At 44.4% G+C, this 12,223-nt stretch overlaps 3 protein-coding genes across 3 annotated transcripts; 2 read left to right on the forward strand and 1 right to left on the reverse strand.

Annotated features, from left to right (window-relative positions):
* The first annotated feature begins 8 nt into the window (after window positions 1–8).
* Window positions 9–3,327, forward strand: anapc16 (anaphase promoting complex subunit 16). Its single transcript, XM_053413329.1, has 4 exons — window positions 9–166; window positions 365–518; window positions 2,485–2,559; window positions 2,656–3,327. The coding sequence occupies exons 2-4, from the start codon at window positions 377–379 to the stop codon at window positions 2,763–2,765; spliced, it is 327 nt and encodes a 108-aa protein (XP_053269304.1). The 5' UTR covers window positions 9–166; window positions 365–376; the 3' UTR covers window positions 2,766–3,327.
* A 1,174-nt stretch (window positions 3,328–4,501) lies between these two features.
* Window positions 4,502–6,887, forward strand: ddit4 (DNA-damage-inducible transcript 4). Its single transcript, XM_053413328.1, has 4 exons — window positions 4,502–4,526; window positions 4,660–4,896; window positions 5,098–5,307; window positions 5,776–6,887. Exons 1-4 carry the CDS (start codon window positions 4,517–4,519, stop codon window positions 6,273–6,275), a joined length of 957 nt encoding a protein of 318 aa, XP_053269303.1. The 5' UTR covers window positions 4,502–4,516; the 3' UTR covers window positions 6,276–6,887.
* A 460-nt stretch (window positions 6,888–7,347) lies between these two features.
* Window positions 7,348–12,223, reverse strand: dnajb12b (DnaJ heat shock protein family (Hsp40) member B12b). Its single transcript, XM_053413748.1, has 9 exons — window positions 11,961–12,223; window positions 10,636–10,813; window positions 10,405–10,550; window positions 10,157–10,330; window positions 9,671–9,741; window positions 9,384–9,493; window positions 8,844–9,016; window positions 8,571–8,687; window positions 7,348–8,464 (listed from the first exon to the last, which is right to left on the reverse strand). The coding sequence occupies exons 1-9, from the start codon at window positions 12,091–12,093 to the stop codon at window positions 8,445–8,447; spliced, it is 1,122 nt and encodes a 373-aa protein (XP_053269723.1). The 5' UTR covers window positions 12,094–12,223; the 3' UTR covers window positions 7,348–8,444.

A 12,223-nucleotide genomic window follows, 5' to 3' on the forward strand; every position in this document is an offset into this window, starting at 1 on the left:
CGTTCAAAAAGCTGTGGCAGCGTTTCATCCGCATAGTTTTGAAATCTGCTGTCGGAGCGTAAAACGCTGCATGTGTCGCAAAGTGGTAGTAAGACCACAACTACACAAACAAACAGAAATAACTGCGCGGATTTAGAGTCGATGCATATTCAACCGGACAACAACGGTTGGTTCATATAGTTTAAAATAGACTAATTGTGTATCTGATGTGTCTTATGATACTAATGGAAGCTGGTTGTTGACTGTATTGCTGTTAGCAGGGTCGTTAGCTTCCCTGCTAGCCACTCACAGCTGATTGTTCCCACTAGCGGTAGAATTGACAGGTTTGGTTTATCTAACTGAGCCTCGTGTTTGTGTTTTAAAGGTTTCTAACACGATGGCTGCGTCCTCTTCGTCCTCCTCCGCGGGGGGTGTCAGCGGCAGCTCGGTGACAGGATCCGGATTCAGCGCCTCAGAGCTCATCCCCCCCAGGAAAGTGCTGTACACATATCCTAAAGGTGCAGGGGAGATGATGGAAGGTAAGAGTCACCACTGATCTGGGGCCACCTTTCTGTCTTATCTTCACAATTAGGCAGGAGATTAGGGGGGGGTTGTGTGGTTCCAGCTGAACCATACAACCATAAAGGACAAGTAGCATTAAAGACTTAAAGGCTGTGTCTGTTTCTAAATGTCACTCTGCTCCATCCTTACTTCAGGTAAACCCTGTTTATCATAGTGTATACGCTTTATCAGCAACGACAAACGTCCTACTCCTCATTGGTCCCTGCATCACAACACTGGATGATCTCCTCTACAGACACAATTTAGTTATTGTCTCATATTTATTCATAAAACTCTAGTATTTAGGTTCCCACGTCTCTTTCAACATATACAAACCCAGATCCATCAATGATTTCACCTCATGTACTCAGTGGGTACTACCCACTCATCTTTACACAACTGGGTAAAGATGAGTCTTTTGAACTGAAGGCGTTCATTCCCATTGGACATTTTACAACTTAATTATCTTGCTAATGTTTTAGAACTCTTGCAATTTGTTGTGTTATTTCTGTTTGCTGATTCTGTGTATATCTGATCATGAATGTTTTGTGCTCTCTTGAAAAATAGATTTCAGTCTTCATCATATCTGATCAGTAAAGATTAAATAAAATAAAATAATAAATGATAGGGTTACATTCACCTAAAGAGAACCGAGCCACATAGGTTGGTGTCAGTCACTTGGTTCCTCTGGTGCAAATGCAACATCATTTTTCCAGAGAGTTGCAGATTATGTGCTGAATGAAGCATTGAGATCTCAGAGCTAAGCACCCGTTTATCTGACTGAAGCTTACAAGACAAACTCTACAGTTATTGCAGCTTTCTTGAAGATATTTCAAAACGCAACTAAGCGTCTTTTATTCACTGTTGGAAAATTTATTTCACAATTGTGACCTTTGATTCTGTTTCCTGAGTGTCAATAAATGCAGATGCAGCAGTGGAATCTAAATTCATTTAGTATTGGGTACCAGTACTTTGCACGAGTGTTTCTATTGGATACTACTTCTAGTCCACTACATTTGAGAGGAATTATTGTCGTCTTTATTCCACTACACTGAATACAGCTTTTGATAACAAGTGACTTTCCGATTAGTAATGAACATAATCAATATGATATATTATTAAAAGCTATGCAACCCAGAACTAATTAACGTTTATGTTATTAGCCCCTCGTTTACCATCAGCAATGTTTAAGTTATTTACATATTGATATACCAATAATGCTAAACCAGCCTATATTAATGGAATTATCTGCCTAATGAGTAATTCTACTTTTGGTACTATTAGTCTATTTTGATATATAAACTCTTATATACTTATACACATATAAACTGTTTAATGGTTAAACAATTACTTGTGATGGAGTAAATTACCATTGTTCTGCAATATTAAGTAAAAGATCTAAGTACTTCTTCGATATTGTGTTGATAATCTTCATTATTGTGAAGTTGAATTAGTGGCAGAGCCGGGGACTAAAATAATTCTTCATCACAAAGCTTTTGACAACCCGCACTCTGAAACATTTATTTAGAACGTGTCTATTCTCTGTTTTACCTAAATCCAGCTTTAAGCCGGCAGCCGAGTTCCACTGATCCACCCTCGTGCTTCATTCACTGGCTCGTCACTGCCCTGTACACAGGATTTGTTTATGGGAGCGAAAGGCCACCTGGCTCTTTCCTCCCCCTTGTTGCCTGTGCGGCTCAAACTACACTAATTAACGTGATTATTTAGGCAGCAGTGCACCATGAATTGGAAAAACAACCAACAAAGTGATGAATAGGAGCACAGTGACGCTAAAGCTGTTCCTCTTTGTTGTCTTGTTTTTGACTATTCATAACTCTGAATGGGCCTTTTTACTGAAAAAGCTTGACAGCCTCATTTTCCTACTCTGCGGTTAAATCTTCTGAAGAAATCTTTAAATTTCCACTTTTGTGTGTTACTTTTCAGATGGCTCCGATAGATTTTTATGCGAGTCTGTATTCAGCTACCAAGTGGCCTCAACACTGAAACAGGTCAAACACGGTAAGCCAGTAACCGCATATGCAGATTTTCTTCTGAATTTGCATGCTCCAATAAAGACCATTACACCGACTGACCCACTGTCTTACATTCCCCCAGATCAACAAGTGTCTCGAATGGAGAAGCTGGCGAGCTTGGTGGAGGAGCTGGAAGCGGACGAGTGGCGATACAAACCAATCGAACAGCTGCTGGGATTTACACCGTCTTAAGCAAAGATGACCCTGATGCCTTCGGTTAACAAATCAGCCAAATATAAGGAAAAGGGAAGCAGCTACTTTTTTTCCAGTTCATAAATTATATCCCTCCTTTTATGGGTTTATGTTTGAAATGTTGTCTGGAGATATACGATGTGAGATGTAATATTTTATCACTCCTTTTATTGTATGAACATGGTTTACTTATTACTAGTAAAGCAACTTGTTCTTTTCATCCCTGCATATTTAAATAAACTCTTCTCAACTTCAAATCTTCTATAATAACCTAACAAATTCAACTTTTGTAATAGATTGTTAATACTTTTCAACTGGTTTAAGCTAATAAAGTGTTGCCAGTCCAGTCTGCTCTAAGGCTGAGATAAGAAAACTATCTTTGCTAGTGTAATAAATCCCTTGAAGTGAGACGTTGTTTTTCCACTTGGCTGCTCTGTAACTCCTGAAGCTGAAAACCTGGTGCCTGTTCAGTCCAGCCTCCTCTCTGTGTGGATCCTGGTCGCTGCTCGCTCTCTGCGAAAACAAAGAAAGCTTGTAAATAAAGTCTCACTTCGAAATGTCATGGCTCTGTTTCTGTTTGTTTTCTCTGTGTCGTGTGGTTTGTCCCAGACTATAAGGGGGATAGATTAAATTTGCATGTTTGTTTTTTAATGTTTTTCCGTCACTTGAACGAGCTGAAGCCTGACACTAATGGACGTGATGGATTCAGTGTCACGTCCCTGCCGTGCGTGTTCAGCGAGGAAAGATGCAGATCTCTGTGTTTTGCTCAGCGAGTTGAGTGTTTTTTTAAACAAATGAGCGGAGGGCATGTACAGAACGTCCTGTTCAGTGTAAATGTCTGAAAGCCCTGAGCCTGACAGGCCACACCTTTTATACAGCTGCAGCTCAAAATTCCTTCTTGAACAACAGCTCACTTTACGACACAACTTTCTTGGAAGTACTGTGACTTTTACAAGTGTGTGTGCTTTCCAAGAGCTGCCTGTCCCCTTCGTCCCGTCGGATGAAAAACAAAAGGGAACCAACTTTTTTCCTCCCCCACCCAAACTTTGTGACGACAAAACTCACAACATCCTCCCCTTTAGAACATACTGTGCCTACACGTGTTTACGTCTTTCAGTTCCTCCCTGACCAAAAAGAACAGCCCATCCCACTCACGTGCAGCGATGCAGCACATATGAGGCGATTCTCCAAAAAAGTTTCCCCTGTGCAAACCTTGCAGTAAGCCACAGTGCGGCCCTGCCAGAGAGAAACACAACACCAGGCAGTTTGTGCAATGCACTGTGCACATTTCCACTGTGCTTGTTGTTTGCTTGTGCCTCTACCTCAAGTTGGGGTGAACAACAAAGGCAAGATAACTAATTGATAGATACTGTACTGTGTTCCCACTGCTCTGCGTGTATTCTTTGTTCCATCCGAGGACAAAGAGCTGTCACATATCTTTACAGGGCACACTATCATGTTATTGCCGTTCTATCATATACGCAGTGTTGCACTATGCAGCAGATCTTGTTGTTTGCACCCCTGTGTGGCTGCTGAGAGAAATCTGATGTAATGCTTCTGCAAAACAAGTGACGTAATGTGCACTGCAACACTGATCAGGCTGAGTTCTGCCTGCTGCCTGCTGGACTCTGTTCTGGGGTTGTCAGCAGTGAGGCTGCACACAGACACACAAAGACACACAACAGCACATATAGTCACCCATGCTGAGGTGGTGGGATACATGAAACAACAAAGAGGTGCAACACAATCTGATGCAGGCAAGTCTCTGTACATTTCCACAACACTGGGATCTGCTCTTCATCGCCACCATCCCCCCTCTAACCCCCCCTCCTCCTCCTCCTCCTCCTCCTCCTCCTCTTGCTGTTTTTCTCTCCTTCTCTATGTTACCAGGCAGGACACTGGGTCAGATGGCGTGCCTCTCTTTTTGATTGGCTGGCCCGAGAGGCGGGGGGCGGAGCCCGGCAGGCAGTATATAACCATTGTTGCAGGACTGATCTGGGAGCTCGGACAGCTGATGAGGAACAGAGGAGTCACAGGAGACAGCAGATTGTTGTTTTGCGAGACAATAACCGTGGAAATAAGCAACCTGAAGAACACAACGGACTCACACAGCGTCGTCTTAACACAAGCTGTAAGTATTGGGTCACAATGGCTGGTTTTCGACGCTTGTTAGCTCGTTTTAACAGATTAAACAGCTTCTCAACTACCTGCTGGCTACTTCTGAACAAAGATGTCTGAGGATAGCTCTGCTTCAACTTTCCAGTTTTTTCCTGTCAGCGACTCGCTGCAAGTCTAACTTCACTGACCTGTTGTCTTTGTTTCTCCTGGTTAGCGATCCGACCAGAGAAGAGGACAGACATGCCTGCTCTCTGTGCAGCCAGCGAGGCCAGCGGCTCCCCCCACTCCCCGGTGGACAGGAGGCTGTCCTGGGGCAAACTGGTGCAGCGACTCGCCGACTTCAGCGCATCTGGAAGCAGCAGCAGCAGCAGCAGCCTGGAGCTGGGCTACAACAACGGCAGCAGGAGCGATCTGTCAGACTCAGGTGAGCAGTGCTGCAGAGGCATCCAGGAACAATGGCTGGGCGATGATAAAACCATATCTATGATTAGTGCAATTCTATTTTCCTCCAAAGTCCCATTTATATTACGTGTGCATGGTGCAAACTGCTGTCAGTGATTAGAACCACTTTATCTTATCTTAAAAATGTGTTTTTTAAACTTAAAATAAATAATTATAATAATGTTAAACAGTGAATATTTGAAGTCATCTGAGTATCTTTTTGATTGCTTTCATCTAAAAATGTTTTAACCAGTGTTCCCCTGAGTATCCTTTGTTTGCGAAAACTCTTTGTTAACACCGTTTTTAAAGGTGCTTTAAAAAAGTTTATTTTCTATATGAACATTTTGGTTAAATATCGCCCAGCCCTACTTGCAATCTTTTTGTTAGACGTGGATTTCATTATTCTCTCGACGTCTGGTTCCAGTTCTAACCCAGGGTTTCTTCACAACAGGCTCTGACATCTCCAGTGACCTCTCTCCCTCCGATGAGGACCTGTTTTACGACCCGATGGAGGAGACCATCCTGAAGGACGTAGTGGAACTCATAGAAGCCAGCCTGCGAGAAGCCAAAGACTCAGACTGCGCCCTGCGCTGCACCAAACTGCTCATCCCGGAGAAACTCCTGGAGCACATCGGGCAGGAGCTCCTTCACCTGGCGGCCAGCGAGCCCTGCGGCCTGAGGGGGGCCCTCATTGACCTGTGTGTGGAGCACGGGGCCGTCTGTGAGAGCATGGGGCAGCTGTCCGTAGACCCCTACCTGGTCCCCACCTTCCAGCTGACCCTGGTGTTGAGGCTGGAGTCCGACGGGCTGTGGCCCAAGATCCAAGGACTTTTTAGCACAAAGTCTCCTTCCACTCCAGTAGTGAGACAAGAGATTAAACTTCGGACTGGTTTCCGCGTGATTAAGAAGAAACTGTATTGTTCTGAAGAACTGCTCATTGAGGAATGTTGAGAAATGCAAGGGATCCTCATTGTTAGAAATGCCCAGTAAATCTCCCAGAAGGGCCTCAGTACTCGTACTGTGTGTGTAATGCCTTCTGCGTAAGGTGCGAGGATGCACTTAGTCATGACGATGACTCTACTGTACGGTAGTCGAAGGTTATGGTACGTGAGCGGATGTTGCTCCTCATCGACATTCTCATATTTTCAATTGCAACATGTAACTATCATGCTATATATGGTTAATAGCATTATTTTGCAAGTATTAAAGTGTGTACCTCAGTTTCTATTGAAACCACATGATGGCAGCTAGCTCTATGGTTATATTCATTGAAACCCATTGTTTTATTTCCTTTTTTTCACAAAGCAGTTAACTGATTGTACGTGATGAATTATACCATAAGCAAACCATTAGGGACCTTTTATAGTGACTGAAACAAAGGACTACCAGTGCTTGCCTTGTGCAGTATATGTGTAAAGCTGTGGCTAATGATTCCAATGTACCTTGATCCTGTATCTGTGTAGCCCTGTCCTGCTTTTAACTTTATTTATTTGATATTCAAATACTCATAACATTGCACTGAGTTTGTATTTTCATGATCGCAAATAAATTATTTTTTTTACAGCTCTCTTCTCTGTCGGCTTATTTTCATGAACCCAGTCAGATGTAGTTTGCAGTTTCACTTCCTGGTTTGTGTTTCCTATGGTAATTGTGTAAATCAATAAATAATTATTAGATATAAGCAGTGGAAAAGTTAACTCCATTCTGCTGAGTTAACAGTCGTAGACCCTTTATGAAACTATCAGCAATCTATTTGAAGTGAGTAATAATGTTCAGCTATTTCGTCAGGAACTTCAGCTGAACCAGACAAATCCTGCACAGCGATGACAAAAAGTGTGGAAGTAAATTTCGCAACTACTTCCAAAAACAGCCGGGGACATTCTGCACGTCGCCCAAAACGTGAACGTGCACTGAGCCATGTTCCCAGTTCCCAGTTCCAGCCCCTGAGCCAGCCAGAGTTTAGTGCTGACTCAAGCCTTTGTTTCCACATTCTGCTCTGGAGAAATGAGTCGCGTCCCACACGTTTCAAGCATCCACATTTATTGTTCATCCGGGACTAAAAACATGGTGGAAAAAGGTTCTGTGTAATAATCTGTTCTTAACTAAAAATTAAAACATAATAAATAGCATTATATGAACAAAAAGATGAACATCAGATGGGACAGTACACTCCAACAATAAAACCCGTGAAAGCCCCTCTCTGTGGGTAGGCACCTCTCTCACTCTTGGCGTTTACAGTACATTATATCACTCTATCCTTCATATAATTAAAGGAGGCAAAGTGTAAAGGGACATTTCATAGTTGTTATCTCTCTCTCTCACACACACACCGACACACAAACAGCAGAAAAAGATGACAGATCTCAGTTTTCACATGTCTCGACAAACCTTAGACATGAGTGTGTATTCATTAGAAGTTTCACATTATCCCTGCATAGTTTCACAATGTGCATTTAAAGTCAAACAAGCAAAACTCCAGCCCCTGACTCCTCCCCTGGGCTGATTTGACTGTTTCAAATGACAGAGGAAGCGTTCGCTGTGGTATCTAATCAGCTGCTACATATATAACATCCATACAGCATGTAACCGCACCCCCCCTCTCTGGTTACATCCGCTGAGGAGCTTATGTTTAATCCAATGCAGTGAATTTTTTATGCAGATCCAGAAAATCAAGATGCAGGAATTTACATGTTCGATGTTTTCCCAGGAAATAATTCATGGATCTTGGTGTGAAACAAATCAGGCACATTAGAAAGAACATATATCTATGCCGCTTGATGGCAATTTAAGGGAAATGATGGGCGGGTTCATACTGCATTCTTAGAAGGAGACAAAAAAAACAAGTGAGCTCGGCCTGGGTCACGGCTTCCAGGCAAAACTGGGACGTGGAGGTTTTCCAGACCGGTGTCTTGTCAGGGGGACGAGCTGTTTGCAGTGGCTTTTCCTTTTTCATATTATGTTAATATTACGTTTTAAACTTGACATAATAAAATTCATAGTTTCATCCAGTTTGTTTTTGAGTTCAGTTCGATGCAGGTTGCTGCTGGTTTGTTTGTGTTGCTCGTTGAGTCGTTGTCAGTCTCCAGATAGTAAAGCTCGTCTATTTACAGCCAGCAAACCTCAGTATTGATTAGGGAATCCTAGAGACGACAAGAAAACAATGAATGAATATGCAGGTGGTCTCAGTACATATGGTTTTCAGTTTGATTCTGGATACATGTGTTTGAATATGAAAGCAGCTTCAACCGTGTTGTGACGCCGTGATCTCGGAGAGCTTGACGCAGCTCGGAGTGCGAGCCCTCTGCGCCCTTTGGTACAGATCCGAGTCTCCAAAGTAGCGAGCTCTGTATAACATGCCTTCCTCTGCAGGAAACGATTCATGAAAGACAGAAGAGAGGAGGGAGGTGACAAAAAACAGAATATGTTTTTTAATCATTTGCCCAGAACTGGCAGAATAAACAGTCCATATTCGCAGCTTAATAAAGAAATCAGCCTGATTCGTTCTACTGGCACACGTACTTTGTTGTTTCTCCTTCCAACAATTGTTGCGAAGGTTGGAAATGTAATCGTCCTCCACCGAACGCTCTAAATTCCTCCGATTCATCCCCGTAAACTCTTTGGAGAACTGATCCCCCACGTAATATGGCACCTTCAGGTGCTCGGTTAGCCTCTTCTGGGTGTAACCTGCTGACCTGCACGGGGGATAGAACAAAAGTGTGAGCGATGTGTCACGTGACCGGTGAGGACAAGGTTGACAGGCCTGGCACCGTCTGTCTCTGTGAGCACGACTCTGATGATGATAACGGCTGGAGTGCGGGCCAGAAACAACAGAAGTGGATCAGGGACACAAAGGCAGGAGAGAAACGTGGAGAGAGGCCAGACACACGGAGCCAGCAAATCATGTGGAGGCGGTTTGGAACCGTTCTTTCCAAAACAGACAAGTCACAATAGATCTGAGGCTGCAAAACAACTAGTAACATGACAACAAATCTATGAACCTGAGACATTTCAAATTGCTTTTGTTAAAAAAATTCATGAAAATCGAACAATCAAACTCACGGCCTGAAGCTGAGGCTGTAGGGGGGGGTGTTGACCATGATCTGACTGAGCGCCGACACAATAACCAGGATGAGGATGGGCATGACCTGCACGAAGAGAGCGAGTCCCCCCTGCAGAGGAAACATGACATCATTCCAACCTCTCTCTGCTTTAAAAAAACAGACACTTGAATGTTGCGTAGGTAAAAAAAAATCACAGATGACTCGAGGTCACCCCCTGCTGGTGAATAGTAGCATTACATCACATCTGCAGGCTGCAGGAGTTAGAAAGGAAAACATCCAACTCACCTCTCGCGGCCGCTCTCGTCGGTCTCTCCTTGGGGGACGCATCCGCCCGTTAGCGTACACGTTAGCAGTACCTGGATGAAGGAAGCACACGTGGCACTTTACATACAGATCATAACCTCTTTAAACTTGAATGAAACATACTATTTATAAAGTCCAATAACACGTCTCCACTTCCTCCCCTTATCCAGAAATGAAGCCAAAATATTCTGAATATACAAATGCAGTCGCAGTTGAACAACCGTGAGTCCGTCTGTCAATTATAACGTTTCATCCTGTTTTTATAGCATCAAATAACAAATTAAAACCCAATGAACACTAAAATCTGTGTTAGGAGAGCAATATTAAATTTGACTTTTTCTTTTGGTCCATCTATTAACATGGAGGAGGAAGGGTTTATGACCACCAGGGGACGATGGAGCCGTAATGTCCTCCATCTTGATTTACAGTCTATGGTCTGAAAGCACACAGTGTATCAGTGGCCCTCACTTGACGGGTATCCTCCCCCGAAGAACATGTTGAAGAGGTCTTCAGGTGAGATGTCTGGCTCGAAGTTTCCCTGACTGGGTTCCTGTGTGGACGGATGTTGCCTCTCCTCTTCACACTGATCGTACTGCTGCCGTTTGCCAGCGTTACTCAGGACGGCGTACGCGTTGCCGATAGCTTGTGGAAAGGAAAAACACAAAGTCAAATTGTGTTCGAGCATCACAGAGAACAGACAGTTTAATGCATGTTACCTTTAAACGCCTCCGTGGCCCCTGGAGCGTGGTTCTTGTCTGGATGGAATTTCAAAGCAAGTTTTCGGTACGATCGTTTCAGTTCGTCCTCAGGCGCGTCTTTCTGGACCCCGAGGGTTTCGTAGAAGTCTTTGCATTGTTTTATCCTGTGAAGAAGAACACATCACATCAGATTCCATATAAACAGAGAACATATACCCGCAGAGTAAACTCGGTATCAGTCGATCTGACCTCCTCACGGCTTCCAGCTGCTCCGCCGTGTAGGGTTTGGAGGCGTCTGAGGGTTTTTGTTCGGGTCTCGCATCTTCACCGGTGGTCTGCCGCTGTCGAGGCCCCGAGCGCCCACTGAAGTCTGAGTGGCCGCCTGCTCTGGGTGTGAATCCATTCTTCGCTATCAGGTCCAGCAGCACTGGAACCAACACAAAAGCACCATTGTGAGGATTAATAAATATGCAGGCATCCAACACACTTGCATAGAGAGATAAAAACAGAGAGATATTTCCTGTCTGATCTGGTCAGATTAACCAGGAAGGTCCAGAAACACTTTAAGAGGAAACACCATGAAATATCAGAAACAGTGGCAGCCTCAGCGTAGTAATACAAAAAAGGGATTGTAGGTTTCCTTGACTGTGGATGATGTGTAGGTCAAATCTTTATATTCATACAATCCACATTATTTTGAGTGTGTACTTGTGTTTACTACTTCTGCCTTTGTTTCCTCCCACAGTCCAACAGCGGATTGGGGGATGGGTTAACTGGATAAACGACTTCTGCCGTTGTGAGGACCAAAGACAGACATGGCAGAGTGAGGACATTCTGGTTAAGAGAGGACATTTGGGCTGGTCCTCACTTTTTAACACACATTCGTTGAGCAGCTGCAGGATCCAGGCTTAGTTTGAGAGTGTGCGAGTGTGAGTGTGTGTAGGCCTACTTGTGTCTCATTGCAGCCTCCCTCTTGCTCTGGAGCTGGAGTGTGTGTGTGTAGGCAATTGTGTACACATTTTAAACTCAATAAACACATTTGTTACATATACAAATATAAACATACTTTTGTGTTTATGCTGTATTTCTTGCATAATTATTACCTTTAGTGAGTGTATTCCCTTTTTCTGCTGGTGCTGCAACACGGTTTATTTCACAGTGGTGGGACCATAAAAAGATCATCTCCTCTCATCTCATCTCATCTAATGTGCTGACACAACTGGCTGTCACACAACTGGCTGTATTTCTGGCCCTGTAACTGACTTTCTAGGTTTAGCGTTCTAATAAAAACGAGCAGCCAATAGAAAAGTGACATCACTGACTCCCTGTTTACTGTTTCATGTACAGTTAACTACCACCAGGGTGCAATCATTGTAGATGTGCTTCAGCACCCCATCTGCTGTGTGCACACAGGGACTGCAGCTGGGGGGGTCTACGCGAGGCCCCGGCTCATCCGGGACGATGCAGGTGATGCTGCAGGTGATGATCTAGCTGATGCTGTGCACCCCCCTTCTCCCTCCCTCCCCAGCTCCCCCCCTGATTCCCTTTACTCCAGCTCGGCCATTTTGACTCACCCCTGGCCTTCTCGGTCGGGAACAGCCTCTGCGCTTTCTCCAGGAACCGCTGCGCCTTCTCCGGCTGCTCGTCGGTCAGCGCCGCAGTGGCGATGTCGATGCAGCGCTCCGCCTCGTCCCTGTTCACCTCCATCGCAGCAGCAGCGGCAGATACGCGGAGCAGGAGTAAATACAGGCGCCTGCTGATGCCGTCATGTGGATGCTGCGGATCCCGTCGGCCGGTGACATGAAGCCGTCAGAGCCGTGATGCTGCCGCTGGAGTC

Source organism: Pleuronectes platessa, chromosome 21 (assembly GCF_947347685.1).
Source record: "Pleuronectes platessa chromosome 21, fPlePla1.1, whole genome shotgun sequence".
In the NCBI taxonomy this organism is placed as follows: domain Eukaryota; kingdom Metazoa; phylum Chordata; class Actinopteri; order Pleuronectiformes; family Pleuronectidae; genus Pleuronectes; species Pleuronectes platessa.

Excerpts from the sequence above, each read along its gene's own strand:
- anapc16 (XM_053413329.1), top strand. The coding sequence starts at position 377 with ATGGCTGCGTCCTCTTCGTCCTCCTCCGCGGGGGGTGTCAGCGGCAGC. Across the intron at positions 519-2,484 it reads TGCAGGGGAGATGATGGAAG|ATGGCTCCGATAGATTTTTA; the intron begins GTAAGAGTCACC and ends GTTACTTTTCAG. Across the intron at positions 2,560-2,655 it reads ACTGAAACAGGTCAAACACG|ATCAACAAGTGTCTCGAATG; the intron begins GTAAGCCAGTAA and ends ACATTCCCCCAG.
- dnajb12b (XM_053413748.1), bottom strand. The coding sequence starts at position 12,093 with ATGGAGGTGAACAGGGACGAGGCGGAGCGCTGCATCGACATCGCCACT. Across the intron at positions 9,494-9,670 it reads GACGAGAGCGGCCGCGAGAG|GGGGGACTCGCTCTCTTCGT; the intron begins GTGAGTTGGATG and ends TTTCCTCTGCAG. Across the intron at positions 8,465-8,570 it reads GATCACGGCGTCACAACACG|GATTCCCTAATCAATACTGA; the intron begins GTTGAAGCTGCT and ends TGTCGTCTCTAG.
- ddit4 (XM_053413328.1), top strand. Across the intron at positions 4,897-5,097 it reads GCGTCGTCTTAACACAAGCT|CGATCCGACCAGAGAAGAGG; the intron begins GTAAGTATTGGG and ends TCTCCTGGTTAG. Across the intron at positions 5,308-5,775 it reads GAGCGATCTGTCAGACTCAG|GCTCTGACATCTCCAGTGAC; the intron begins GTGAGCAGTGCT and ends TCTTCACAACAG.